The sequence below is a fragment of the Thermobia domestica genome, chromosome 15 (assembly GCF_964235325.1).
Source record: "Thermobia domestica chromosome 15, izTheDome1.hap1.1, whole genome shotgun sequence".
Taxonomy (NCBI): Eukaryota; Metazoa; Arthropoda; class Insecta; order Zygentoma; family Lepismatidae; genus Thermobia; species Thermobia domestica.
The window spans coordinates 66,379,588-66,405,602 of NC_137468.1; the positions used below are offsets into that span (position 1 = coordinate 66,379,588).

Below are 26,015 nucleotides of genomic sequence, written 5' to 3' on the forward strand. Positions count from 1 at the left end.
TTGATTGGGTGGTTCGAGAGTTAAGTTCTATTTATTTTTGTATATTAATCTCTCCTTCCCTCCTCTTCCTCCCCTAAGTTCTACCGTCAAAGTGAAAATATTGAAAAAAATCCAGGCTCGAACGTCATCTATGTTGAAAATTTGATCGAGATCGGTCAGATGATTCAAGAGTATTTAAGTTTTATTTTTATCTCTCCCATCCTCTGCTCATGCACTTAGTTCTACCATCAAAATAAAATAGTAATAAAAACCTTTCCAGCTTCGAATTTCATCTATGTTGAAAATTTGATTGAGATCGATCGGGTGGTTCAAGAATTACTAACTCACGAACATGGTCACTTTTATTTTTATATTTATTGATTTTTGTATATATCTCCCTCCTCAATAAACCCCTACGTTGTTCCGTCAAAGTAAAATAGTAAAATCCATCCGAGGCACAAATGTCATCTACGTTGAAAATTTGATCGAGATTGGTCGTTTGGATCAAAAGTTATTAAGTTTTATTTATTTTTTTAAAATTCTTGCTCCTTTCCCTACCTAAGGTCTGCCGTCAAAATAAATAGCTAAAAGCTCCCAGGCCAGAACTGCATCTACGTCAAAAATTTGATCAAGATCAGTCGAATAGTTCAAGAGATTAACAGCCGTGTGTAGCAACGAAGTTTAAACGAGCGTTCACTTAAAGGCGTTCAACATTAAACTTTGAAGTTTAAACGTGGTTCCAGAACTTCTGTTGCACCATTGAAAGTCGAAGTTCAGTACATCTCGTTCAATTAAACTTCGGTCAATTTGTAAAATTAACTCTGATTGGTTGTCGTCTTTTGTCTCTAACCTTCGTATAACAGTGACAAATGAAGAAAGCATACCGCCTGCCGGGGTTTTCGACTTTCGAGTTTGTGTACATCTTGACTGAATAGAACATCCAAGAATGAACTAATAAATTCTACCTGAAATAAAATAAGCGAGTGATACTTGATAGTAGATTATATATTGGTATTAGATATTGGTAATAGATTGCAATATTGGCAGTAGATTATAGATTAGATTGTAGCGTGTAACTTTACTATACGGATCCATAGTATAAGTAGTAAGAAAGGGTTAGATGTCCCGCAGGGGGTTGTAGGGTTCTGTTCTCGGTGCAGTTTTACTATACGGATACACAGATTGCAAAATGTATAGAAAAATCTGAGCAAGGCGTTAATTTTCCCATTTTATGTCAAGAACAGAAACCAACTAACCCCTGCGACACTTCTAACTCGTTCCTACTACTACTACTACTATTTATACTATGGATACGTATAGTAAAACTGCATGTTGTTCTCGATATAAAATGGGCAAATTATAGAAGTTTGTAATTTTTTCCGTATATTTTACAATCTATGGATCCGTAAAGTAAAGCTGCACCATAAAGATTACACTAAACTTATAACAAAGAACAAATATAATGTGGATCTATGTGGACCAGTGGTGATTTCACGAATTGGATTCGGGGAACATCTCCGCGAGAACCATGAAATTTTTTCAGGACCATATATTCTGTCATGCTCAATGTGGATTCCCAGTATTTTCGTTACTAATACATTTCATCCCCAGTATATTGAAATTAGCCACCACTAGGAAATAAATAAATAATATTTAAAAAAAACTTCTGGAATTCACTGAGGGAGAAAATTGATTCAACAGTTATATATATATTTCATCGTGAAAATGTTATTATCATGTCCTTTACATCATTTTCCTTGTTGGTTTGCTTACATTTCCCAGTTACCATAGGTGAAGTTGAGGAGTGCTATCATTTATTCCTTCCACTTTTGAACTAACGACTTTTCCATTCTTCTTTTCTCATCTGTCCAGCAGCTACTAACATTTATAATATGCTTGTAAACGTATATGTTATAAATACAATAAGTGCAAAAACCACGCACGAATCTGTGCTAAATGGCCACTTAAGCTTGTACCTATTCCGATTCGAATAGATTTGAGGGATGGAACAATTTGAGGGCTCGTAATTTTGTCCCCGCAAGTAGGCACATTAGCAATGGTGGTGTGTGCATAAGGAAAGACCAGTGAGGAAAATATCGACCTCCTGTTTTGCTGTGCAATTTCTCAAAATAAATTCGTTACACATGTAAGTAATCTATGATTATAGAAACAGCGTTATAAAGTATGGTTCATAATTATCCAATTATAATGCACAACTAGGCTGTAGTAATCACCTAGTACAGATTGATACGTATTTTTGGTACTAATTTGTTCATTGCTCGAGCAGACGGTTCTACCAAATTTTGAAAAAATGAAATGTAAACTTTGAGTTTTACTTCCCACGATTATGCCGGTTAGGCTAAAGGAGAAGGTGATGATCAGTAATGAGTAAAATGGTGGAATGAAGAAACGGGAGAACCCCGAGGAAACCCACGCACTCGGTGTTTGTTCACCACAAAGTTCACTTAGCGGACGCTGGGATCGAACCTGGGACCCCAAATACCAGAGGTGAACGTTCAACTACTGAGCCACCGCGGCCCTTTTGACCCTTTTTTACTTTCTCAGGTTATTTTAGAGCTTTCTTTTAGCAGAGCATGCACTAAATGAAGAGCTCCATTAATACATGCGATTTGAGTTCAGGATGACTCAGTACCATATAAATAAAGTGTGGACGTATAGCATAAAAACTACTGTGTATAAACCATGAACCAACTCGTGCTAGGTGGCCACTAAAAGCACGAAAGCTACCTAGCCAAGTTAGAGTAGGAGCGCAGTAGGGATAGTGATGGGCAGTGGGAATATTCCCTGTGGGAAGGAATTTAAAAATGGGAATATCCCCGGGTTTTTTCCCTGGTCTATAAATTCCCGGGAAGGAATTTATTTCCATTTCTGTACTTTATCTTAAAAATTATAAGAACAATATGACTAATTACTTTATTTTAATATATTATGAATTAATTCTAGGTTTTAAAGAATTTGGAGGTTAAAACCTTAATAATTCTTTGACTGTACTTTATGTAACTAATAATATAATTTTTTGTTCCATTTTCATTTGCACTAAAAAGTAAGGTAATTGTTTAGAATTGAGGGGCCAAAACTAGCAAAAATAAGGATGATTTATGGAAGAAATGAGGTGATAGCGATGTTTAAGTAGTCAAGAAAGTATCGAACACATTTTTTAGGGCACTAGGGGATTTATACAAAACGGAAAGGTAAGTGGAAGTGATTTATGTGAGGAAAGAAAGTGAATTGTTGGTAACGAAATAGAAAACAACATGCCATGCGGGGCTCTAACCCACCTTCATTCGCTAACGCTCGCTCTGCAACGCTGTCTGAATTTAATGTTGGTAATGTAATTTAACGTATGAAACCATAAAACAACGCATCGGAATTGAATATCGCAAAAAAGTAAGTGCAAATCTCGCCCCAAATGCTAAAAAACAACCAAAATTAGCAATGTATTACGGTAATTTACAAATGATGAAAAGGAACCATTTTGTAAAGTAATTTAGAATTATGTAGAAATAGAGACGAAGTACTATTAATAAACCCTGATACAATTAGTAATAGACGTCGGTCTGTCTCCTCTCTCTGACTCGAATTTCTTAAGGAGTACTCGGACTTCTTTTACATGTGAATTAACGTATGGAATTTCGAGAAATGATAGGTCGTGTATGGCAATGTTAGGTACTAAAATATAAAAATAAGTAAGTATCTTGCAAATTTTGTGAACATAAATATGTATGGGCAAATGTTGATAAATTGGTGATGCATGTATCTTCTAGCATTTACCCAATCTAATTTGTTTATAACATTTATAAATTTAATGTGTTTATAATATCAGCAATAGAGTCAAGTTGAGCAAATCCACTTACATATAAATTTAAACTGTTACTATGTAATTTACTATATAATTTTTAACACACATTTAATTGATAGAACATATTGTAAATAAATATACATTTATGCGTACTTTCTAAATATACAAAGTGTTAATAAAGTAACATGGTACCGTTCAGAATATACATTTTAAAGAATCCTCTGTGGACAACAGTAATAATATGCTGTGATATAAAAATTAATTCACTTTTGAAATCATAATATGGTAATGGAATGAAATTTTATTTCTGATTGAACATAAATTCCCATTTTGGGAATCTTCCCGGGAATATTCCCGAAAAATATCTTCCCGGGAATTTACCCATCACCAGTGGCTTATTTAGGGGGGTTGCTTCCGGGCTTAAGCCCCCCCGAAATCTTACTTAGTATAGTAAAGTAAATGAAATATCTTGCAGAATTTTCACATTTCCAGACAAAGCCCCCCCGAAATTTAGCAAAGCCCCTCCCGAAACAAAATCGTAAATACGCCACTGCCCATCACTAAGTAGGGAGGATCGAGCAAAGGCGAGCGGTTGCGTCCATAGGGAGCAGGCGCGTCAGCGACGGGGTATACGCATAAACGTGGACAGTGGAAGATCACACTTGCACATACACTAATTTCTTTATCACTAATAATTCATTTCAATATGCTGTGATAGATTGTAATTACTTATATTTACACTTTCATTCTTTTATGACAAATATTTCACGTGTTATTTTACCTATAAATTTTCTATTTGGTAGAACTGTCTGCTCGAGTGACCCTTAATTTGGTTACACGTATATCTACCATCGGAAATTTGCCTGTTCGCTACGGACTCACCTCAACTATAGCCCACCAGCTTCACTTTGGCGTAAACCGTAATAGATTCTAAAATAGCTTGTAATGAGTAGCTTGGAAAGTTTGGTGCGTGGTTTTGAGACGTGTGGCTTTCAAAGCTAAGTTTTTATGTCTTATACAATTGTACGCAATTGGTTGATAACACTCTATGAATAACTAGATAATTAGTTTTACGCTGTTTGCATGGAATTTTGAGACGGAAAATACTCTTATGCCCACCGAAGGTTAACCTTTACTGGGAAAGTGTTTAGAAAATACATTGTCCAAAATGCTATGAACTGATTTTGTAAAAAAAAAAAAAAAAAAAAAAAAAAAAAAAAAAAAAAAAGCATGAAATTGATGTCCCACCAAAAATAAGGCTTCAAATCTGCCCGCCTCCCAATGTTGAATACAACTCTGCTCCACAGTTCTTTCACAGCATTTTTTTCAATTTCATAAATATTTCGAACATAGCTTTAAAAGAAATATTGGAACGATCTAACACCCCCCCTCCCAATGTTGAAGACAGATTTGCGCCGTTGTTGATTTCATCACACCACTTATGTGTAACAAGGATTTTTATCATACTCCTCATCCGCTGATATCTAATCAAGGATTTCTTTCGTGCACTATTTCTCATTTCTTCTTTTATGGTGATTGATCCATTGTCACTCTAATACCTTTTCATTTTCATGATAGTGTCCATCACTCTCTTGTCATTGCTTGAATCCATGCGATAATTTTCTGTATTTTCGGTGGTTCTCAGTGTACATATTATCATGTTTTGTGCTGTGTCTGCAGACGACGAATGTCTGATTTTGTCAGATTGTTGGTCAGTTCAGTTTGAATTTTCAGCACCAAGGCTATAAAGACATGAACTTAAAGATTAAGGTCGAATTCAAATCACTGTAATACATTCAAATTGTAATAACTTTACACCGAAACTGAAACACGTATACGACCTAAACTACACAAAATAGTCAACAACCATCATAATGGGTTGTCGGTGTGATCTCGAAAAGGACAGAAACCTGAAACAACTTTCGGCCACAAATTCTAGATTGGGATTCAAACATAATAACACGTTTAGGATATATTACAGAGAAACTATTTCTTAGCCAATTGATGAGTTTCTAGCTTCAAACAATTTAGCATTCAGCAGTAATCGTGCAAGAAACATTCAAAATATATTTACAAAACTTATGGTTTGCAAAAGCAATAGTTTAAGGAAAAGTATTTAAATCAAGTGCAACTCCATTATTCTTGATCATACATTATATTGCTTGTGTTAAGAAACTCTGTATAGTATTGCAACTTGTAGACAAAGATATTCGTGAAACCGAAAGTAACCCCATATTCTCTCACGATATTTTGACGGCGGATATCGTATCGTCTACATTCTTGTTATGCCATGGATTTGAAGAAGGGCCCCTCGAAGACCCTTCACCCTAAGCCTTGCAAAGGTTAAGACCACCGAAGACGGCTCTATTAATAGAAGACAATACTAAATTATAAATATACACCGTTCATTTTGCACGTTTATTCAATATTCTCGTTTGCAAATTGACAAATTAATTTATATATGCTTAGTCTTGGCATTACATGCATTTGTGCCCTTATCAGAAATTACGTCTCTCTGCAAGCACACTTTTGGGAAAAGGGTAAAGATGAAAGCGACTTGGAATATGCACCGTAGGTGCCTTTATCGCATTTGTCTGATGTGAATGAAGGAAATTCAAGAAATCCTTCACTCAAGATGCCTGACCTGAAAAAGCTGTTACACATTTCCTACGGTATCCACATTAATTAAGCGTTTGATATTACTATGAATGAGAAAATTGAATATTCAGAAATTAGAATTCTAATTTACTTAAGATCTCACTAGGAAATGAGCACGATAAGTAAGAGATATTTGCAATATATCGAGGTGTAGCAATGTAAATAATATCATAAGTCGATATATTATCAAACTAATAAATTATATTTTATACTGTTGTAATTAATAATTCTAGTTAAACTTTAATTGGAAAAATGTATTCAATTACCTCTAAGTACACGTGACAGAAATTTGCCATATGGATGCAGAATTTGCCAAAATTATAGCATACACCCCTATAGATAAACAACAGGCTGATAGCCAGCCCAAAAATGTAGGGGGGCGGTAGAAGTTAGGGGGGTCCGATCGACCATATTATATTTCATTACCATATTATAGTTCATTTGCAAGACAACCGTGAAAATTTTACGTGGGGCCAGTGAAAATTTAGAGGGGCCCGCCCCCTAGATCCCCTGGATACGGGCCAGTGGGTAAACATAATGTACAGAAGTTCGATTTGCCAACGAAAATTCCTAAACTGTTAACATAGGAGATAATCGCTTTCCACTCAGCAATCGTCAATCGTAATGACGTAAATGTAGCTTGCTTTGTATGCATGCAGGCAATAGGTAGGAATGCATATCGGGAGCGGTTAAGATGTTGGGGGGTGCAAATTCAATTTTCAGAATATATTATATTGGAATGTGTAAAATCACCCCTAAAATTATAGTAAATTTACAGAAAGGTTAGGATATGGCGAGTTTCGCACCCGAGGATCCATCACCTGTGTACACAACAGTATGATCTCAAGTTATGGGCCATAAACGTTGGGGTTTAGAATTATTCAAATATTGTTAAAATTACGTTACCTAATCAATATTTTCAAAAAGAATTAAGTAAACAATTTATGGTAAAACCCTATTAAAAGGTAATGTAGGATTAAAAGTAAGTATATGTAGTGTTAAATTATACAAAGATTTGCTAAAATCGACGATGGACGTATTTTTTCTACAATTCGTAAATTTACTCCTACTCTACTAGTATTTTTATCTCTTGGATTGCGTTACAGTTTATGTATTATAGGTGGCGCATGTTATTTAGGTAGCTATGTATTTTATTTAGTAATAGATTAGTGCTTTGAAAAATTAGCTAGACTTTAATACAACGATTTGTTTCTCCTTTATTAAGAAAAGAGAGAGCGTCATTTAGTCCTGCTAGTTATTGAACTTTTTTAGATTAATATTCCTTGCAATTAATCTTTTTCAGCTTTATGAAAGTACATCAGAGGAATTAAATAAAATATATTGTGTTTGAAATATACTATAAGATGATCGGAATTGTTAAATGAAAAACATGTTACAGTTAACAAGTGAAATGTTGTATTCGCAATCATGGCCTAAATAATTCTGTATGACCAAGTATCTTAGCCAATGTTCCAATGAAACCTTTAGATAACCATAAACTTACATTAGAAATTGTGGAAATACTTTTGAAAAAAAAATATTAATTATAATTAGTTGTTTCACTTTGCTGGTATAGATTATTTAGTGGTTATTACCAATATTTCTAATAATTTGCTTTATCATATAATTAAAATTCACTGGCCAATGCGATTATGAATCAGCAAGATTATCATAAATGAAATTAATTATTTACAGATCTTCTTTGATAAAGATTTAATTTATCAACTTCTTAGTATGTAACAAAATCCTTTGTATGGTATGCGTCAAAATATTTCAAGAACGAATCAATGTTCTTGTTATAAGTTTCAGATCTATCGGTATTATAGCATTTTACCTGAGGGAAACAATATTCTTTAAAAAATATATATATCAAGAAGTTTATAATTATTGAAGGTATTTTGGACTGGGCAAGAGACTATTTCTCTCCCTGAGTTTAATGAACAACTGTATGATTATCAATGGTACAGTAATATAGTAGTGGAAAACATAAAATCCTTAACAGTGAAGAGTCTTGCACCCCTCCTCCTCCTGAGTAAAATCCTAGACGCCACTGATGGATGAAAATGGTCTCAATTACACAAAGATTAAATTAGTTGATGGCAAAAGAACATTTTAGCCGCTACATGAATCCTTTTCCTTGTAGCACAATGTGGATAACATTTGTTCTACTGTAGAGAATTGGGCCTATATATTGTTGAGCTGTCTTTTCTTTGCAATAGATATATAGAGCTATTACATCCGTCTTTAATGGAATCAATCCGTTAACACATTTACGGGAAACGAGGACTAGCAGTGGGAAACCACATTCCATTTTCTCCTATTGAAACAAAGGTGTAGATTTGTAAAATGCTAGAAGTTACATATTTACTAGTTACATACTTACTATAGTTACTAGTAAATATGCTCTTGTGGTTAACCTATAACGGACGAAATTGAAACTTATATTCATAATAATTTTAAGTGTCTTCAACAGAGTTTACTTTTAATATATATTTTTTTTTTTTTTTTTTTTTTTTGTTTTTGAGTCACGGAAATGAAGTCTGTAAGACGTCTATCTACCAACCTTAAGGCCCAGGATCACTCTCCACTAGAGACGGAATTGTCTTCTATTTTGTGACGTTGTTAGTCGTAATTTCCAGTTATTTCGTTTGTTAAGTAGATTTTGAGTTTTACGTATCTTTCAGCAGCAAGGCCATATAAGACGGGACCTGCTGATCATTAACGGAATCCGAACCACATGAGCTCCCGCCAGGAATCGAAACCGAGTCTCCCACACCAAAGGCGAGTACGCTAACCGCTTAGCCACGAAGGAGCTCACCAGTTATTTCGTTTGTTCTATGACTTGTAACTTGCATCCTATAATCCAAGTAATATTCCTAACAATGGCGCATTTTCTCGAAATCACAGTACGTCGACTCGCACTCTGCTGGAGCTATTGATTGATAGTTTCATGAACGACGAAATAAACATCATCTCATTTTGGTCTGACCAAATTTCCAGCCATGAACATCATTACTCAGTTCTAGAGCTTAGAATTCGGAACAGATTATACTCTTCCGCCTCTTTGTCAAAATAAAGGTGTGAATATTAGAAATACATTTTACAAATTTAAAAGAATAGTACTGTATGTTTCATATCATAAAGCGAACACATATCAGTCTATGAGTAATGGGAATACTCAAATTTTAAAAAATATATAACAGTTAGCATCTGTCTATCTCAGGTGTATCCTCGGAAAAAATGCAAACTATACTTCGGCCCAACCCCCGCCAATCTCTAACAGAGAAAACCTTCCCTTTGCTTAGGGAAAAGAAGCGAACGACCTCAGCTGTGTTTGCCAATTTGTCATTCAGTCGTTTGGTCTTGTCGAGTGAAGATCCTAAGAAGGTTAGAGTTTCTAACAAGATAGAACACAGCGCAGTCCGCAACGCTTCCGCATCCAACAATTGAAAGATCTCGGCCGCGGCAGCTTGTCCCTCCTCTTTCAGCGGAGGTACGTCACACAGCGACAGTAGCCCCAAAAGGGACACAGTTGAAATAAAAAGACCCTAAGGTTCTATAAACTTTACCAGGGACAGGGGAGGGGATAGTTAGGATATTTTAAATTCTGATTATAAACATGCGAGGTATCAGTAATATTAGTGACACCAATTCCTTGGATTGCCAATTTTGGTTTCATATTGTGCAAAAGTATTATTTTATATAGAAATTTCAGTCAGTTTTGTAACGGGGTACAAGTAACCGAGACAAAAGAAGCTTCGCCTCAGAGTGAAGAAGAAGAATATAATGACATTTATTTCTGTAAGGGGAGTTTTGCTTTAATTTTACATTATAGGAATTGAATTTAGAGTTTGTCTGGGCATGGAAGCTGGCATTTGTAATTTTCTTTTACTCTTTCCTGACCATTTTCAGCTATTGATTTTAGTCATTTTTCTTTTATCTTTGAGTGTTGGCAACGCAACCAGTTCCCAATAGCTCACAGTGAGGCTAATAGTTGCGTCTTTCCGTGCTGCATCATACCTGCCATCAAAACATGTCACTAGTGTGCAGAAAATTTGCAAACAACAGTCGACGGATTGACGAAAAAAACTAGTTTCAATAAATTTAAAATATTCTTTAGACAAATAGTAGATTTTGAGGATAGTAAACACTACAATTTGTGTATCATTCTATACCAGCATTTGCAAAAGAACAAAAAAAAAAAAAAAAAAAAAAAAAAAAAGCGGACTACAACGTTACGTGAAACATGCAAAAATCAACTGTAATTGCTATGCCTATTATAGCAAACTTTTCACTGCGAAGATATAAATCCTTACTGAATGGCACCCTTTGTCATGAAAAGTGACATACATATATACAAACAAAATAAATTATAGGAATAATAATAGTCTTGCATAGTTATACAAGAAAGAGAAGAACATATTCTCTAGTGTTTCTTGGACAGATTTTTAGTTGTGAAAATAGTAATTCTGGGAAGAGAAAACGGCTACATTACAACCAATCTAGAACGAAACGAATTTCGTGTTTTTGGATAAATTTCTATGTAGTTCATAAATCTCTCTATAGATGACACTTTTTACTAAGGAGAAATGTAATTCCGTGTTTATGGCGGCTCGTAGTGGCGAATGTACGAACTACGACCAGACAATCATTTTGAACACTCCTAACAATATTTTTATATCGGTCCTCTGTTATAAATCAAATTATATAGGAAAATTTTAACCAACAGAAAGCATTAAGCAGTTCTAGAAAACAAGCAGAAAAATTTGACAGAAACCTATGTTATCTTTGGACACAATATTATTAAGGTTTAAAAATATTTTTTGCACTTGTTTCTAGTGTTGGGGCGCAGAATAATCAGGTATTTTTAATTTTGTATCATAATGAATTTACTTAACTTTGCTAATGGAAGGACCTGGAAAAATATAGCATAAATTTAGTGACACTTAGTTGAGTAAATTGCCAGGAAGAAGAATTTTTTTTGTTTTTGTTTTTGTTGATTCACTTATAATGTTGATTCAACATACTGGGCAAGTTAAGTTGGTTCTTATCTGTATTCTTACAGATAAGACTATATATTCCCTATATTTGAGCATTAGTAGTTTGTAATCTTACTAGCCTGTATGCAGTCAATAATTAGTTTTAACTTTTACAATAAAATGAAGTCTCATGGGGAAATGACAGACAGAATGTTTGTCATTGCCCCAGAGTGTTCGGGATTGCCCCTTGGTGTGAAATAAATTATCAAAAAAAAAAAAAAAAAAAAAATTAAGTAGCTTTTTTTATTGAAAAGTAAGTAATAGGTTAATGAAATTGGTTTGTGAAATAGATCATGTCTTTGTAATAAGCGTTATTAGCTTCATTAATTAAAATATATTGTTATATTTATTATTGTAAGCTATTAGTAATCTACTTCATTATTCTATAATCAGTAACCCTATTTTAGATAACTGATCCTTCATTACAGGCTGCAATTTTTTCCTGTGTATGATTCACAGAGAATTTTACAAATCTATTTAGCCTAGTAGCGTCCATGAGCAGTTAGCCAATTTTGTTCGGCCTACTAACCGCATTTGAACATTGGACTAATAAACAATATTGTCTTTTAATGTGTATATCTGTGATTTCTTCAATACCAAACAATGTTTCCATTTTAATGAATATTTTACTTAATGCACCGTTATTTCTCAATTTGTTTCATAAGAGTACATTATGTTTAGCCTATTACCTATTAGCTTCCATTTGTAACAGTTCCAAAGATGATTAGGTTTGGTCATGTTCCTCATTAACTTTAGTTATGTTTATAATTATAATTCTTATTTAAAAAATCAATACTAAATTATGGTATATTTTTAATATATTAATATATTTTAAAGTATTTCCCTTCTTTCGCAAAGAAAAGTTTAAAGTGAACAGTATGTTCGGGATTACGCCTACCACTGGTTCAATCCCGAACATAGGTACTTTTTAAACCATTTCATTGATTTTTTGAGATATGTTACTTTTGACTTTCCTCTGCACTTTAGTAAACAGGAAAAATTCCAAGCTTTCTATATACAACAAATCTTAATTTTATGTTTAAAAACGAAAGAGTTATTTATAATGGAATCTTAAATGTTCGTGAATAAGCCGGTCTCCCATATATATATATCAACAAGAGAATTCATCATTCAACATTTATGTCTTCCTCAACTTCCTTACAATTTTAATTAAAAAACACTTAATATTTTTTCTTTTCCTATCGCCGTTTGCTTACAAAGCACTGGCCCCAGCTGCTGCACCAATACACAGAAAAATCTACGTTTCCAGAGGTGAACTGACTGACCCGTTGGGCAAGTGGGCAAATGACAAGTGCACTCGCATTTTATAACGCTTGATCAATCCCAGAAAACTTATACAATAATGAAAATAAAAGAAATATGTTTCCCTGAAATGCTTACATTCTTCTTCTTCTTCTTCTTCTTCTTCTTCTTATTATTATTATTATTATTATTATTATTATTATTATTATTATTATTATTATTATTATTATTATTTTATGTAATAACATAAAATAATTCGCATCCCTTGTATACATTTATCGGCGACAATTTTCAAGACGCATGAAAGTTTGGCAAGTATCACCATGTCACAACGCTGCATCCTATATTCAAATATCTTACTTTTAACAGCACCTTCATATAGCTCGAAATTAATGATGCTGTGGTTTTAAGTTGTGTTTTTTTTCTTCTTTTGGCGTTAGTGCACGTGGTTCATGGTTAGATGGATTGGATAATATCAAGAATAGATTATTTAACATTAATGTGCACTAATTCACTACCGATTAATAGATATAGAACCAGTACCTTTTCATTGAGCAGTCTACCCTGACCCTGTCCATTTTTACAAGCAGGTATAGGTACACAGTATGATGAAAACACGTAATAAAAGTTTAAAAGAATTTAAATTAAACCTTTTATTTAGAGTTTTTCGGGACAGTTTTTAGATGAAAGAGATCGGAGAGATCGGATACTTATCAATACTTGATATTAACTTATTTTAAAGGATTTGGTTATCTGGTATTAATGCTTTACAATGTTTAGATTATATTAAGTTAGTTTCGGTTACATTAATTTTAGTTTACACTAAAAAAATCGGTTATTGTATTACAACGATATGTTGTATCATTTTCTTGTAATATGCTTGTAATTTTATTTGGGCGATACTTGATTTTTGTATGCACTAGCCTGGTATTCCGATAGAAGAAGAAGAAGATATAGATACTTCTTTTTCAATATATGTAATGTAATGTTTTTGGTAACCATGACAACGGATTACTTGTTAATTATTCTGACAAAAACGTAAGATATACTGTTTTAAGTTGTTCCACGTTAAAGATTTGAAATTTTTGGAATAAACGACATATTGTGTGAAAAGTGAGTGAATTATTTGATTCATTCATATTGGCTCAATAATACCTTAAGGATCAGGGAGGTAATGTTGTTGTAGTATAATGGTCCATTGGACCCACCTTGGGTTTTAATGTTGCTATTATGCACTCACAGCCTTGTATAAAAATAAAATAAAAAAGAAACAGATCTAGCATTCAAAATCATTTAACAGATCTAACATTTTTACACTAGTGTTACTAGTGTAAAATTTCTTTATTTGGTATTATGAGTTGCAATTCCTGTGTATATTTTACGTTACTTTTATCTGAAAAAAAAAAATGCTACCTATATTACAATTGACTAATATTATGTGTATATAAGAACATATAAGAACCTTATTGCATTTTGGAGGAAATTAATTTTGGTATATCAAACATCTTTACTGCTCTCTAATCCTCCATCACTTTATTACTGACAGTATAGATCTGAGATAGACTGTTTTAACTCGTAAGGGAAAATACATAATCGAAATATATTAGTTCTTAAAACTGCTCTCTAACAAAAGGGGACAATATATGTCGAATATCTTACTTACGTAAGAACTGGACATGTAAGTATTATTGGGGTTGAGGAATTAAAGGAATTTTAAATATAAAATGGTTTTTATAGAAAGATTTAGACTTATTAGTATAATTCTTATTTTTAAAATGTTAATTATGTTTTAGTACTTCAAAATCAAAAGAAGAAAAGTACAAGAAGCTTATAATTCTTCGACTACTCTCTATTATTGCAGTGAATCAGTTACATAGCTTTGGTTTCAGAGATTAATATAATCATTTTTTTTAAATAGTAGATTGGTATATTTTAGAACCGCAATGACCATTTATCCATCCTTCCGTTTCTTTGTTGGAATGTGTCACAACAAAAACAGTATAAGACCGAGTTTTTTTTTTTTTTTTTTTTTTTTTTTTTTTTTGCAAGCGATTGACGTTCCAACAATACTTTATAACTGCTCACTTTCATTTTTAAACTAAAAGTGGTAGAAATCAACCTTTACAGCTTTCAATGTTGACCGCAATATAACAATGAAAAGTTAGTAGATGAAGACAAGCAGTTTCTTGGAATGGATTCAACAACTTGGAATGTTATAGCATATTATAACCACAGGCCGGTAGCCAGCCCAAAAATGTAGGGGGGCCCGACCCAACCATATTATAGTTCATTTGCAAGCCTACCGATAAGATTTTATGGGGGCAATGAACATTTAGGTTGGTAGGCCCACCCTATCCCCCGTGGATACGGGCCTGTATAACAATCCGCAAAACTCTTCCAATACAGAGAGTTTTTGAAATTTACTAGCACCTCAAGTATTTATGAACTCTGTACAGTACGATGCATACAAAATGTTACAAAAAGTTTAAGTCCAACTTAGGAAAAAACTCTTGCGCCGTGTGCTTATGCACTCAGAAATACATTTCTCATCGACTATATACTTCTGGTATTCAATCAAACTCACCCCTATCCTTGTCTAAAGCAGTGTGTGACGTAATATATACTCTTTCCATTCAGACGAAAAGAAAACAGAAATCATGTTAGCAAGCTTATTAGCTCTAAAATCGTCTTTTTCATTCGCTTGTTCAGACTTGCCTTTTCAGATCCTGAATAGAACAAAACGTCACAAAATGTTTTCATAGCTTCATATTTGCATTCTTTCCCTTCTTCAAACAGAGCAGACTAAGAAGATGCTCCTTGTGAAATCTATGGTAATTGTTGGATTTTGTGCTTCCAAAAGTCTGTAATGCGGGCAGAGAGCTCTGAAAATTACTGACAGAAATGAGTGTTATTCATTTCTTTTTAGTAACTGCAAGCAAATGTTCCAGTTGCGTCATCTGGGCATGACAGGAGGGTGTAATTGCCTCCTCCCTTGAGCATAATAAATACATATTGTTTGATCACAATATAGTAATAAATTAATAAAAACAATCGATCCCAGTTCGATCCAAGTAAACTATGTGGTGGATAAACACCGTGTCCGTGTATTCTCCCGTTTCCTCCCACTTTCTTCATTCCACCATTTCCTTCATTGCTCATTATCACCGTCTCCTTTAGCCTAAACTTTGGGGCGTGGGGCGTAAAATTTAAAGATTTCATTACACTTGTTTACTAATAGAAAAGTGAAACTCTTATGTTGGTGGACAATCTTCGACTGCCCGAGCTCCCAGGCAAAATCTAAAATGATGCTGCTTTCAACAATAAACCTATAGAGTTAAGATAAAATATTGCTAGAGGTTTTAAGAGTCGAAGGTTTGATCCCAAGCCATATGTGTTCATGGACGACATTGAGAGAAAGAGAGAGATATTCAAATATGGAGACAGAAATGAATGATTTACATATACAAGTTTAGAATTGGAGAAAAATGATCGGACAGCATCTGTATTATGATGAAAATTCTGACTTTGTGAAACAAAAGAAGGAAAGGTTCCGAACTGTGAGAATCGCATTAAGCAGTTGTCGAATTAACACTGCAGTGGTCGCGCGGATCACTATTGTGATCCAGGGGGATATCTTTTGTTGCCGCTAGGAATTGATAGAACGCTTGCCCTTGAAGAGCCATCTACCTTCTCCCCACATCATGTGGAACAGACCAGTGTTGTCACAGCTTTCCTGCTGCCAAAAGTGCACTTACCGGGTACTCGTTTTTGTAGCTGGATCACTATTGTGATCTACGTGACCAAACACGGACTACATTTTTTAAAACTTGACCCATTTTGGTTTTTGGAATTGGATAAGCTTGCATATGTGCATCATTTTTATTCATATTAGTTTCATTTTTGTATATAGTTTAGTGGTTTAGTGAATTCTTTGTGATTCTTTTAGTGATTTTTCTGGTGAGTTTTAGTGAGTTGTGTTTGCATTGGCTGGCAACAGTGCCTTCAGTGTGCTATTCAAGTTGTGTCTCTGCATTCGACAACGTGTTGCGAAGTGCAACTAGGCAAGCATATTCATTAATAGTTTAGAAAAACATATTTATTCATAGTCTTTAGAGAAACACATGTTCATTCATAGACAAGATTTACATGTTCTTAACAGTGTTTTAGAGTGCTACTCAGTTTATGTGTAACCGAAGACAAAGTATGACAGTTTAGCAAGCAACCATGTGGTTTAGCAGCAAGCTAGCAACAATTAACTGCGAAAGGAAGTTAAGATAAGTAACTCATTGTACTAATATTTAACTATTATATCAGTATATTAACATATGAACAAAGCATGTCATATTTATCATATTAACGCATGTACTTTGGAATAAGAATTGAAACAAGTAACAGCTAAATTATTCGTTAAGTCTTATTTCTCGATCCTCCATGATATCTGGGTGAATCAGTAAAATGGGTTTAATCATACAGTTCATTGCTGTGGATGTGATATGCGTGTTTTGTAAATAAAGTACATAGACATATCACCCCTCATACATCATCATTTTATTGGTCCTCCGTCCACCGGATATCAGAACGAGAAACGTGACTTTGAATTGTTTGTTCTCGTGTGTGTTTGTGTGGGTGCTGCTGTCATAAGCAGGACAGAACTGTTCATATCAGTACAGTGGTGTGTGTGCATTCAACCCAGCTGAATTCAAGGTTACACGTTTGTAGGTCACTCAGAAGTAATATATATATATATATATATATATATATATATATATATATATATATTGTCAGCGGTTTGAGTAGTTAAAAAAAAAGGACTGAAACAATGGCAGAAGTGCAGTTGGGTCAATTAATTAAGAAACGTGCTTCGGTCAAAGGTCAGGCAACAAGAATACAGACATTTCTTCAAAAACTACAGAATGAAAATAAACCTAGCATACAAGAAGCAAGAACAAGGCTAGTTGCACTTGAAGGGGTTTTTATTAAGTTTGATGAGATACAGTCAGAAATAGAGCTCTTGGATGAGACGGGTGAACAAGAAACGCACAGAATTACATTCGAGGAACTGTATTATGATTCAAAGGTTAAGTTACAAGAATTTATTGATAGTTTTGAACAAAAAACGGATTCAGGGGCAGCAAATAACAAAGCTGGAAATTCTAGTAGTAGTTCAGTACAATTGCCTAAAATTTCCTTGCCCACATTTTGCGGTAAATACGAGGAGTGGTCGCCCTTTAAGGATATTTTCATTTCCCTTATTCACAATAACGAATCATTAAGTACAATTTGCAAATTTCAATATTTGCGCACATCGCTCAAGGGAGAAGCGTTTACATTAATAGCAAATCTGCCAACGGTAGAAGTAAATTACGAAATTGCATGGAAGCTTCTTGTTGAACGCTACGAAAACAAACGGTTGATAGCTTTGACGTATGTACGAGGGTTGCTCAATATCAAGCCAGTAACGAAAGAAAACGCTAAAGACATTAGACAATTTGTAAATACTGCTCGCAGTAATTCTCAAGCCCTTGAAGCATTGAATTTGGACAAACCTTTGCATGACGTACTACTAACACAGCATTTAGTAGAAAAACTTGATTCGGCAAGCAAAAGGGAATGGGAAGCTGAGCAAAGTAGTGACTCCTTTCCATCGTTATCGGAATTATTTTCATTTTTAGAAGGTCGTTGTCAAATGTTAGAGAACATTCGTCCTACTCAATCTGAAAGTACTTATGACAACAAAAGTGTAGATTCTAAAGCAAAAAGAAAGAATAACAGTCAAGTGAATGCGTTTGTTACTGTGCTTCCAAATGCATGTAATATTTGCCGTAGCAAAGAAACGCATGCTGTTTTTCGCTGCCCAGAATTTCTGAGTGCTAACATTAATCAAAGAAAGGAGCTCGTGAAGCAAAATAAATTATGTTTTAATTGCTTAGGTAATAAACATCAAGTAAAGGCATGCAAATCAAGTACTTGTAAGAAATGTAATTTTAAGCATAATACACTGTTGCATGAAGATACTACTCACTAGGCTACTAACAAAGACAGTTCAAGCAAAACAAATAACAATAATACTAACGTACCTAAAGTTAAGGAACAGAACCAGGTTAAAGTTCAACCACAGGACTCTTATTGCTCATTTAAGATTAATTATGGTCAGCAAGTCTTATTAGCAACAGCGTTAGTTAACGTAACAGACACTAAAAGTCGTTTTCAACAATGCAGAGTGTTATTAGATGCAGCGTCTCAATCGAATTTTGTAAGCGAAGCTTTAGTTCATAGATTAGGTCTCAAGAAAACGAAAAATCGTGTTCCCATTAGAGGTATCAATTCTGTAACCTCCGAAGCTCAGTACAGTGTTGAAGTTCATATTTATTCAAGAACATGTGATTTTAATGCAGTGGTCGATTGTTTAGTATTGCCAAACATTACAGGTTGCATACCTTCTAAGGATATCGATTACAGTAATTGGAACTTGCCAAAGGATATTTGCTTAGCCGATCCAAATTTTAATCGCTCATCGTCAGTGGACATGCTTATAGGTGCGGGGTTATTCTACAGTCTCCTCGAGCCAGGCCAGAAGACTAGAAAAGGAAATTATCCAGTTTTGCAGGAAACGAAGCTAGGATACGTTGTCGTCGGAAATATGCCTTCAATACCCGAAGAAGCCAACCAGTCGGTAATTTCATGTTTTGCTCAGATGGAGACAGACTTGGATACACAATTGAGAAAATTCTGGGAACTCGAAGATCTTCAGACTAAAATTTACACGCCGGAAGAAGAAAATTGTGAGAAGCATTTTTTAAAGAATTTAACCAGAAATGGAGATGGAAGATTTATTGTCAAATTACCAAAGAAGGAAGAGAATGCAGTTTTAGGAGAGTCTTACAACATGGCACTACACAGATTTAAGCAGCTTGAAAGAAGATTGCTACAAAATCCTGAGTTTCATAAACAATATGCCGCCTTCATGGATGAGTATATAAATTTGGGTCACATGCGAAAAGTTACAGAAGAAGACGTGAACAGCAGCAGCAGTTGTTATCTTCCACATCATCCTGTATTCAAGATGGACAGTACAACAACTAAATTAAGAGTGGTTTTTGATGCAAGTGCAAAAACGTCTAATGGCAAATCATTGAATGACATTCTTCAAGTTGAGCCAATTGTTCAAGATGACTTGTACTCCATTATTTCAAGGTTTCGGTTGTATCCAGTTGCATTTACAGCAGACTTAGAGAAAATGTACAGCCAAATATTAATTCATGATGAGGACAAGTGTTTACAACGCATCCTTTGGAGAAACTCAGTAGAAGAACCGATCCAGTCGTATGAGTTACAAACAGTGACGTACGGGACTTCGTCAGCGTCCTTCTTGGCAACAAGATGTCTGAAGCAAATAGCGGAGGAAAATTCCAAGGAATTTCCAGAAGCGGCAGAAGTAATAAAACACAATTTCTACATTGATGATGTGTTAAAATCAGTACCAAACGTGTCAAAGGCCTTAGAACTACAGAAGGATCTTATTAATATTTTAAGCAGAGCAGGTTTCAAGCTTTGTAAATGGAGTTCTAACAAAGAAGAAGTACTTCAAGGAGTTCCTGAAGACTTCAGGGAAAAACAACAGCCAATCATACTTGGTCAGCAAGACGGTGTTAAGACTTTAGGAATAGCATGGATTCCATTAACAGACAAACTTATAATTTCGAACAAAATTTGTAAACACGGAACTGCAGTAGAAAGTAAGGTTGCAATGACAAAAAGACAAGTCGTCAGTATAGTGTCATCTATCTTCGATCCATTAGGTCTAATCGCTCCAATTGTCATCAAATACAAGAATTTCTTACAGAAGTTGTGGAAGACAGGGATGGATTGGAATGACCCCTTAGACACAGTCCTACAAGTTGAGTGGAATCAATTAATGTCTTGGCTACCTGCGATGGCGAAGATACAAATTACAAGAAACGTAATGTCTTCGGAGAACGTTAAGGAAATTCAATTACATGGTTTTTGCGATGCAAGTGAAGAAAATTTTGGAGCAGTAGTGTACATCAGGGCTACAGACGAACAAGGAAACATTGAAGTCAATTTACTTTGTTCAAAGTCGAAGGTTGCACCACTGAAGAAGCAAACTTTGCCTAGATTGGAATTATGTGGAGCACTGTTACTTTCGAAGCTAATAGACAAAACGCTATCCATATTGAATATAGAGGTCAGTGGTATACACCTGTGGACAGACTCGACGATAGTTTTGTCATGGATCAAATCACCTCCTAATCGTTGGAAGACATTTGTATCCAACAGGGTGGCTCAAATTCAGAGAATCACATCAATCAATCAATGGCATCACGTGCCTAGTAAAGAAAATACGGCAGACATAGTTAGTCGAGGAGCGGATCCCAATACTCTTATTCAGTCTCGAGAATGGTGGCATGGTCCAGAGTTTCTTCACACAGCAGAATGGCCATGTCAAGAACAAAATGAGCCAGCTAATATTCCAGAAGAGAAGAAAGTCATGATAAGTTTGGTGGCAGTTCATGAAACAAGCTTTATGAAAAGGTATTCATCGTTAAACAAAATGTTGAGAGTAGTAGCATATTGTTTGCGATTTAAACATAATTGTCTTTCCAAGAAATTAGAAAGAAAAACCGATAGTCTTGACGCTTCGGAACTTCGTTTAGCGTTACACAGATGTATCAAGATAGTACAGCATACTACTTATCATGAAGAATTATTGAACTTGCAGCAACAAATGGAAGTTTCAACAAAGAGCCCAATCAAGGATCTTTTTCCATTTCTGGACACGGAAGGAATGCTAAGAGTAGGAGGAAGATTGGAACATTCAAACTTGGAGTACGACAACAAGCATCAATTCATCGTACCTGCAGAACATCATTTCACCCATCTGATAGTCAAAGAAGAACATAAAAGGTTGCTTCATGCAGGACCACAGCTTCTTATTGCATCTTTGCGTACCAGATATTGGATTCCAAGAGCTAAGAAGATGGTCAAGGCAATAGTACACAATTGTTTGGTTTGTTTCAAGTGGAGATCAACAAGTTCATCACAGTTAATGGGACACTTACCCAAGGAAAGAGTAAATGAAGCAAGACCATTTGTACACGTGGGAGTGGACTACGCAGGATTCTTTTATGTCAAGTCCACAATTCGCAGCAAAATTCAAATGAAGGTATATGCAGTGTTGTTCATCTGTTTAGCCACTAGAGCAGTTCACATAGAAATAGTTTCAGACTTAACTTCTCAAGCTTTCATCGCAGCATTGAAGAGATTTGTTGCTAGGCGAGGTAAATGCTTATCTATCTGTAGCGACAATGGTTCAAACTTTGTTGGCGCCAATCGAGAATTGCAACAATTTTTTGAATCCAAGACTAACAGAAAGGACATCCTGGAACACTCAGCTCAAGAAGGTTTAGAATGGAAATTCATTCCTGCCAGATCTCCTCACATGGGGTCATGGGAAAGTTTAATAAAATCCATGAAGTACCACCTACGGCATGTAGCAGGAACTGCAAGTCTGACATACGAAGAGTTGAACACGTTACTTATTCAAATTGAAGCCATTCTAAATTCAAGACCGTTGACAGCCATTTCCAACGATCCTACAGATCCAACGTATCTCAGTCCAGGACATTTTTTGATGGGAGCTACACTTCTCAGCCTTCCGGAACCAGATCTACTGGACGTACCTATCAACAGATTAGGAAGATGGCAACGGATTCAACAAATGAAGCAGCATATTTGGAAACGTTGGTCAAGGGATTACCTCAACCAGTTACAACAAAGAAGAAAATGGAAATCAGCTCAGCCTAATCTACAACCGGGCATGGTCGTATTGTTAAAAGAAGACAATGTTCCTCCTCAAGTGTGGAAGTTAGGTGTGATTGAAGAAGTTCATCCGGGCAGTGATAATTTAGTGCGAGTGGCAACTGTGAAGTGTAAAAGTGGCATTTTTCGGCGTAGTGTTGCTAAGCTAATTCCTTTACCCCTAGAATATTAATTGATTGTGTCCAATCAAGGAGGGGGAGGATGGATAAGCTTGCATATGTGCATCATTTTTATTCATATTAGTTTCATTTTTTGTATATAGTTCAGTGGTTTAGTGAATTCTTTGTGATTCTTTTAGTGATTTTTCTGGTGAGTTTTAGTGAGTTGTGTTTGCATTGGCTGGCAACAGTGCCTTCAGTGTGCTATTCAAGTTGTGTCTCTGCATTCGACAAAGTGTTGCGAAGTGCAACTAGGCAAGCATATTCATTAATAGTTTAGAAAAACATATTTATTCATAGTCTTTAGAGAAACACATGTTCATTCATAGACAAGATTTACATGTTCTTAACAGTGTTTTAGAGTGCTACTCAGTTTATGTGTGACCGAAGACAAAGTATGACAGTTTAGCAAGCAACCATGTGGTTTAGCAGCAAGCTAGCAACAATTAACTGCGAAAGGAAGTTAAGATAAGTAACTCATTGTACTAATATTTAACTATTATATCAGTATATTAACATATGAACAAAGCATGTCATATTTATCATATTAACGCATGTACTTTGGAATAAGAATTGAAACAAGTAACAGCTAAATTATTCGTTAAGTCTTATTTCTCGATCCTCCATGATATCTGGGTGAATCAGTAAAATGGGTTTAATCATACAGTTCATTGCTGTGGATGTGATATGCGTGTTTTGTAAATAAAGTACATAAACATATCACCCCTCATACATCATCAGGAATAACTGTGTTTGTTTTCTATATGTTGCGTATATTTAGTGTTTAAAATGTCGGAGCGAGGCAGTGAACAGATACGTGATTAGTTAAATGAAACAGAGAGTGACTGTGGCAGCGTTGTTGGTATAGAAGACCCAGACGAAGTAGAGGAAGACCTCTTGATTGATAACGAGGTATCTTATGAATTCGACACTAATGGAGTTGAATAAAAGAAAGAAGCAGAGGATTCCACTAACTGCAGAAGTAGCAGAGGAAGATATTCCAATAGAAGCAATTCATACAGGAGACTCTCAAATACCTAATCTTGGTTTGCGTGAGTTTTACATAGATAGGGGAAAAGGTAAGAAAAGAGAGCTGGTATTTGAAGCCTCAATTGCCACGTACTTCTAGAGTTCCATATAACAATATAATACCTCCTTTTCATACACCTGGTCCTTAGGGTGATGCTAAAAATGCTCGTACACCTGTTGGAGCGTTGCTTGCCTGATTGGCAATAAAATGAATGTTTTGTTATAAGTTTGTTATGAGTTTTGTTAAAATTACAAAATGTCTTATAAATAAGTGTATTTTCTTCAGATAATAAAACGAATATTATTAAAATGTGCGTTATACTTTGCTTTATACTCCCCACCCACCATATAATAACAGTACTATAAATATAACCGTTTGAATACAATTAAGCTGTGGATCACAATAGTGATCCGCGCGACCAAACAGGTAATCTAAAAAGCGCGACCACTGCAGTATTAAGATAAAGAACTCTTATTAGAGCATCAGATGATTGCGAAGTGAGAGAAAGATCTTAAGATCTGGGGAACTAAGAATTAAAAAATCTTCAGGTTCCGAGACGTGTTTTGAAACACGAACCTCTTAGTTATCGAATCTTAACTTTATCCATTCAGCCATGGAGAATTCAATGTAGTATGTCACATATTTTTCCATTCCAAACGTTGATTCGGTGGATGCGCCGTTCAGTTTGCCACATTGTCTGTTAGATGAATGTTTACTGTAAGGGATTCGTACTTCGATGATCTCAGGTTCAAATCCCGACCATTCTTATGTATTTTTTCTTCTAGCTATGCTCATACTGTGCACTCCAGAAGTTCAATTTTGAAGTAAATGTAGTCGCAGCTAGTTTAAGCCGAAATTATTTTCGAATGTGATATTTGATATTAAATGCTTTCCTTTAACTTGCGATGTTTCAACTTTGATACTAAATCCTACAACTCTAATGTAATTCAATTCCCTACGTCATATCATGGTGAATGTTTGCACAACGACAACAGTCATGCTGAAGTAAAAAAATGCTACTGATTATATATATATATATATATATATATATATATATATATATATATAGGTTGACTCAGAAAAAAACAGTGCAACATTGACTCTTGGAGGAATCTCAAACGAATTTAGTGTAAGTATAAATTTCCATCCGAACAATTTACTGCATGGGGTAAGACACTGAAACTATTCCTAGGAGGGGAAGGGATGACATGTAAAAAAGTAATAGAATACGAAAGATATTGGTGTCAAATCATCTCTAAAAATATGTACAATTTACAAAAAAGTAGTGATATCGGGGAAGCGGGCGCTGTGAACCACAAACTCCTACATTCCGTGTATATCCTTGCTACTCTGAATCGTCATAAACTTCTCTTCAAATGTATAAGACATACTATGTATATAATAAAGGTATAACACAGAATAAAATATAAAGAGAAAATATATGTAATAATAACTAAGAAGTAGAAATAATTACTAAAATCATATTTGAGCCTAAAATCATAATAATTACTAAAATCATTGTCCTAAACTTAAGTTGAAGGACAATATTTTCAAAAATTATATTTGAAATGAAAATATACTTTTAAAACCATTTTTCATTTATGCAGGGCTAAATCAAGTGAGAAGCGCTCTTCTGATGTGCCACTATTCATCTCTTCGAAAACTATGAATTCGACACCAATGTCTTTCGTATTCTATTACTTTTCCACATCTCATTACTTCCCCTCCTAGGGATGGTTTCAGTGTCTTCCCCATACAGTAAATTGGTCAGATGGTAATTTAAACTTACACTTAATTCGTTTGAAATTCCTCCAGGATTCCATGTTGCATCGTACGGTCCACTTATATATATATATATATATATATATATATATATATATATATATATATATAATAGTAACAATGGAATTATTTTTCATGACGACTGCCATCGTTGTGCAAACATTCAGCATGATCTGACGTAGGGAATTGAATCACATTAGAGTTGTAGGATTTAATATCAAAGTTGAAACATCGCAACTTAAAGGAAAGCATGTAATAACAAATAACACATTCGAAAATAATTTCGGCTTAAACTAGCTGCGACTACATTTACTTTAAAATTGAACTTCTGGAGTGCACAGTATGAGCATAGCCAGAAGAAAAAATCCATAAGAATGGTCGAGATTTGAACCTGAGATCATCCAAGTAGGAATCGCTTACACTAAACATTCATCTAACAGAGAATG

At 34.7% G+C, this 26,015-nt stretch overlaps 1 protein-coding gene across 1 annotated transcript in view; it reads left to right on the forward strand.

Moving 5' to 3' along the window:
* LOC145671513 (uncharacterized) overlaps window positions 1–22,771 on the forward strand; it is a 48,153-nt gene extending 25,382 nt beyond the window's left edge. Inside the window, exons 3-4 of the mRNA XM_081740702.1 lie at window positions 18,785–20,194; window positions 21,386–22,771. Of these exons, the coding sequence (XP_081596828.1) occupies window positions 18,785–20,194; window positions 21,386–22,771 (2,796 nt within the window). The remainder of the gene's footprint in view (window positions 1–18,784; window positions 20,195–21,385) is intronic.
* The last annotated feature ends 3,244 nt before the right edge of the window (window positions 22,772–26,015 follow it).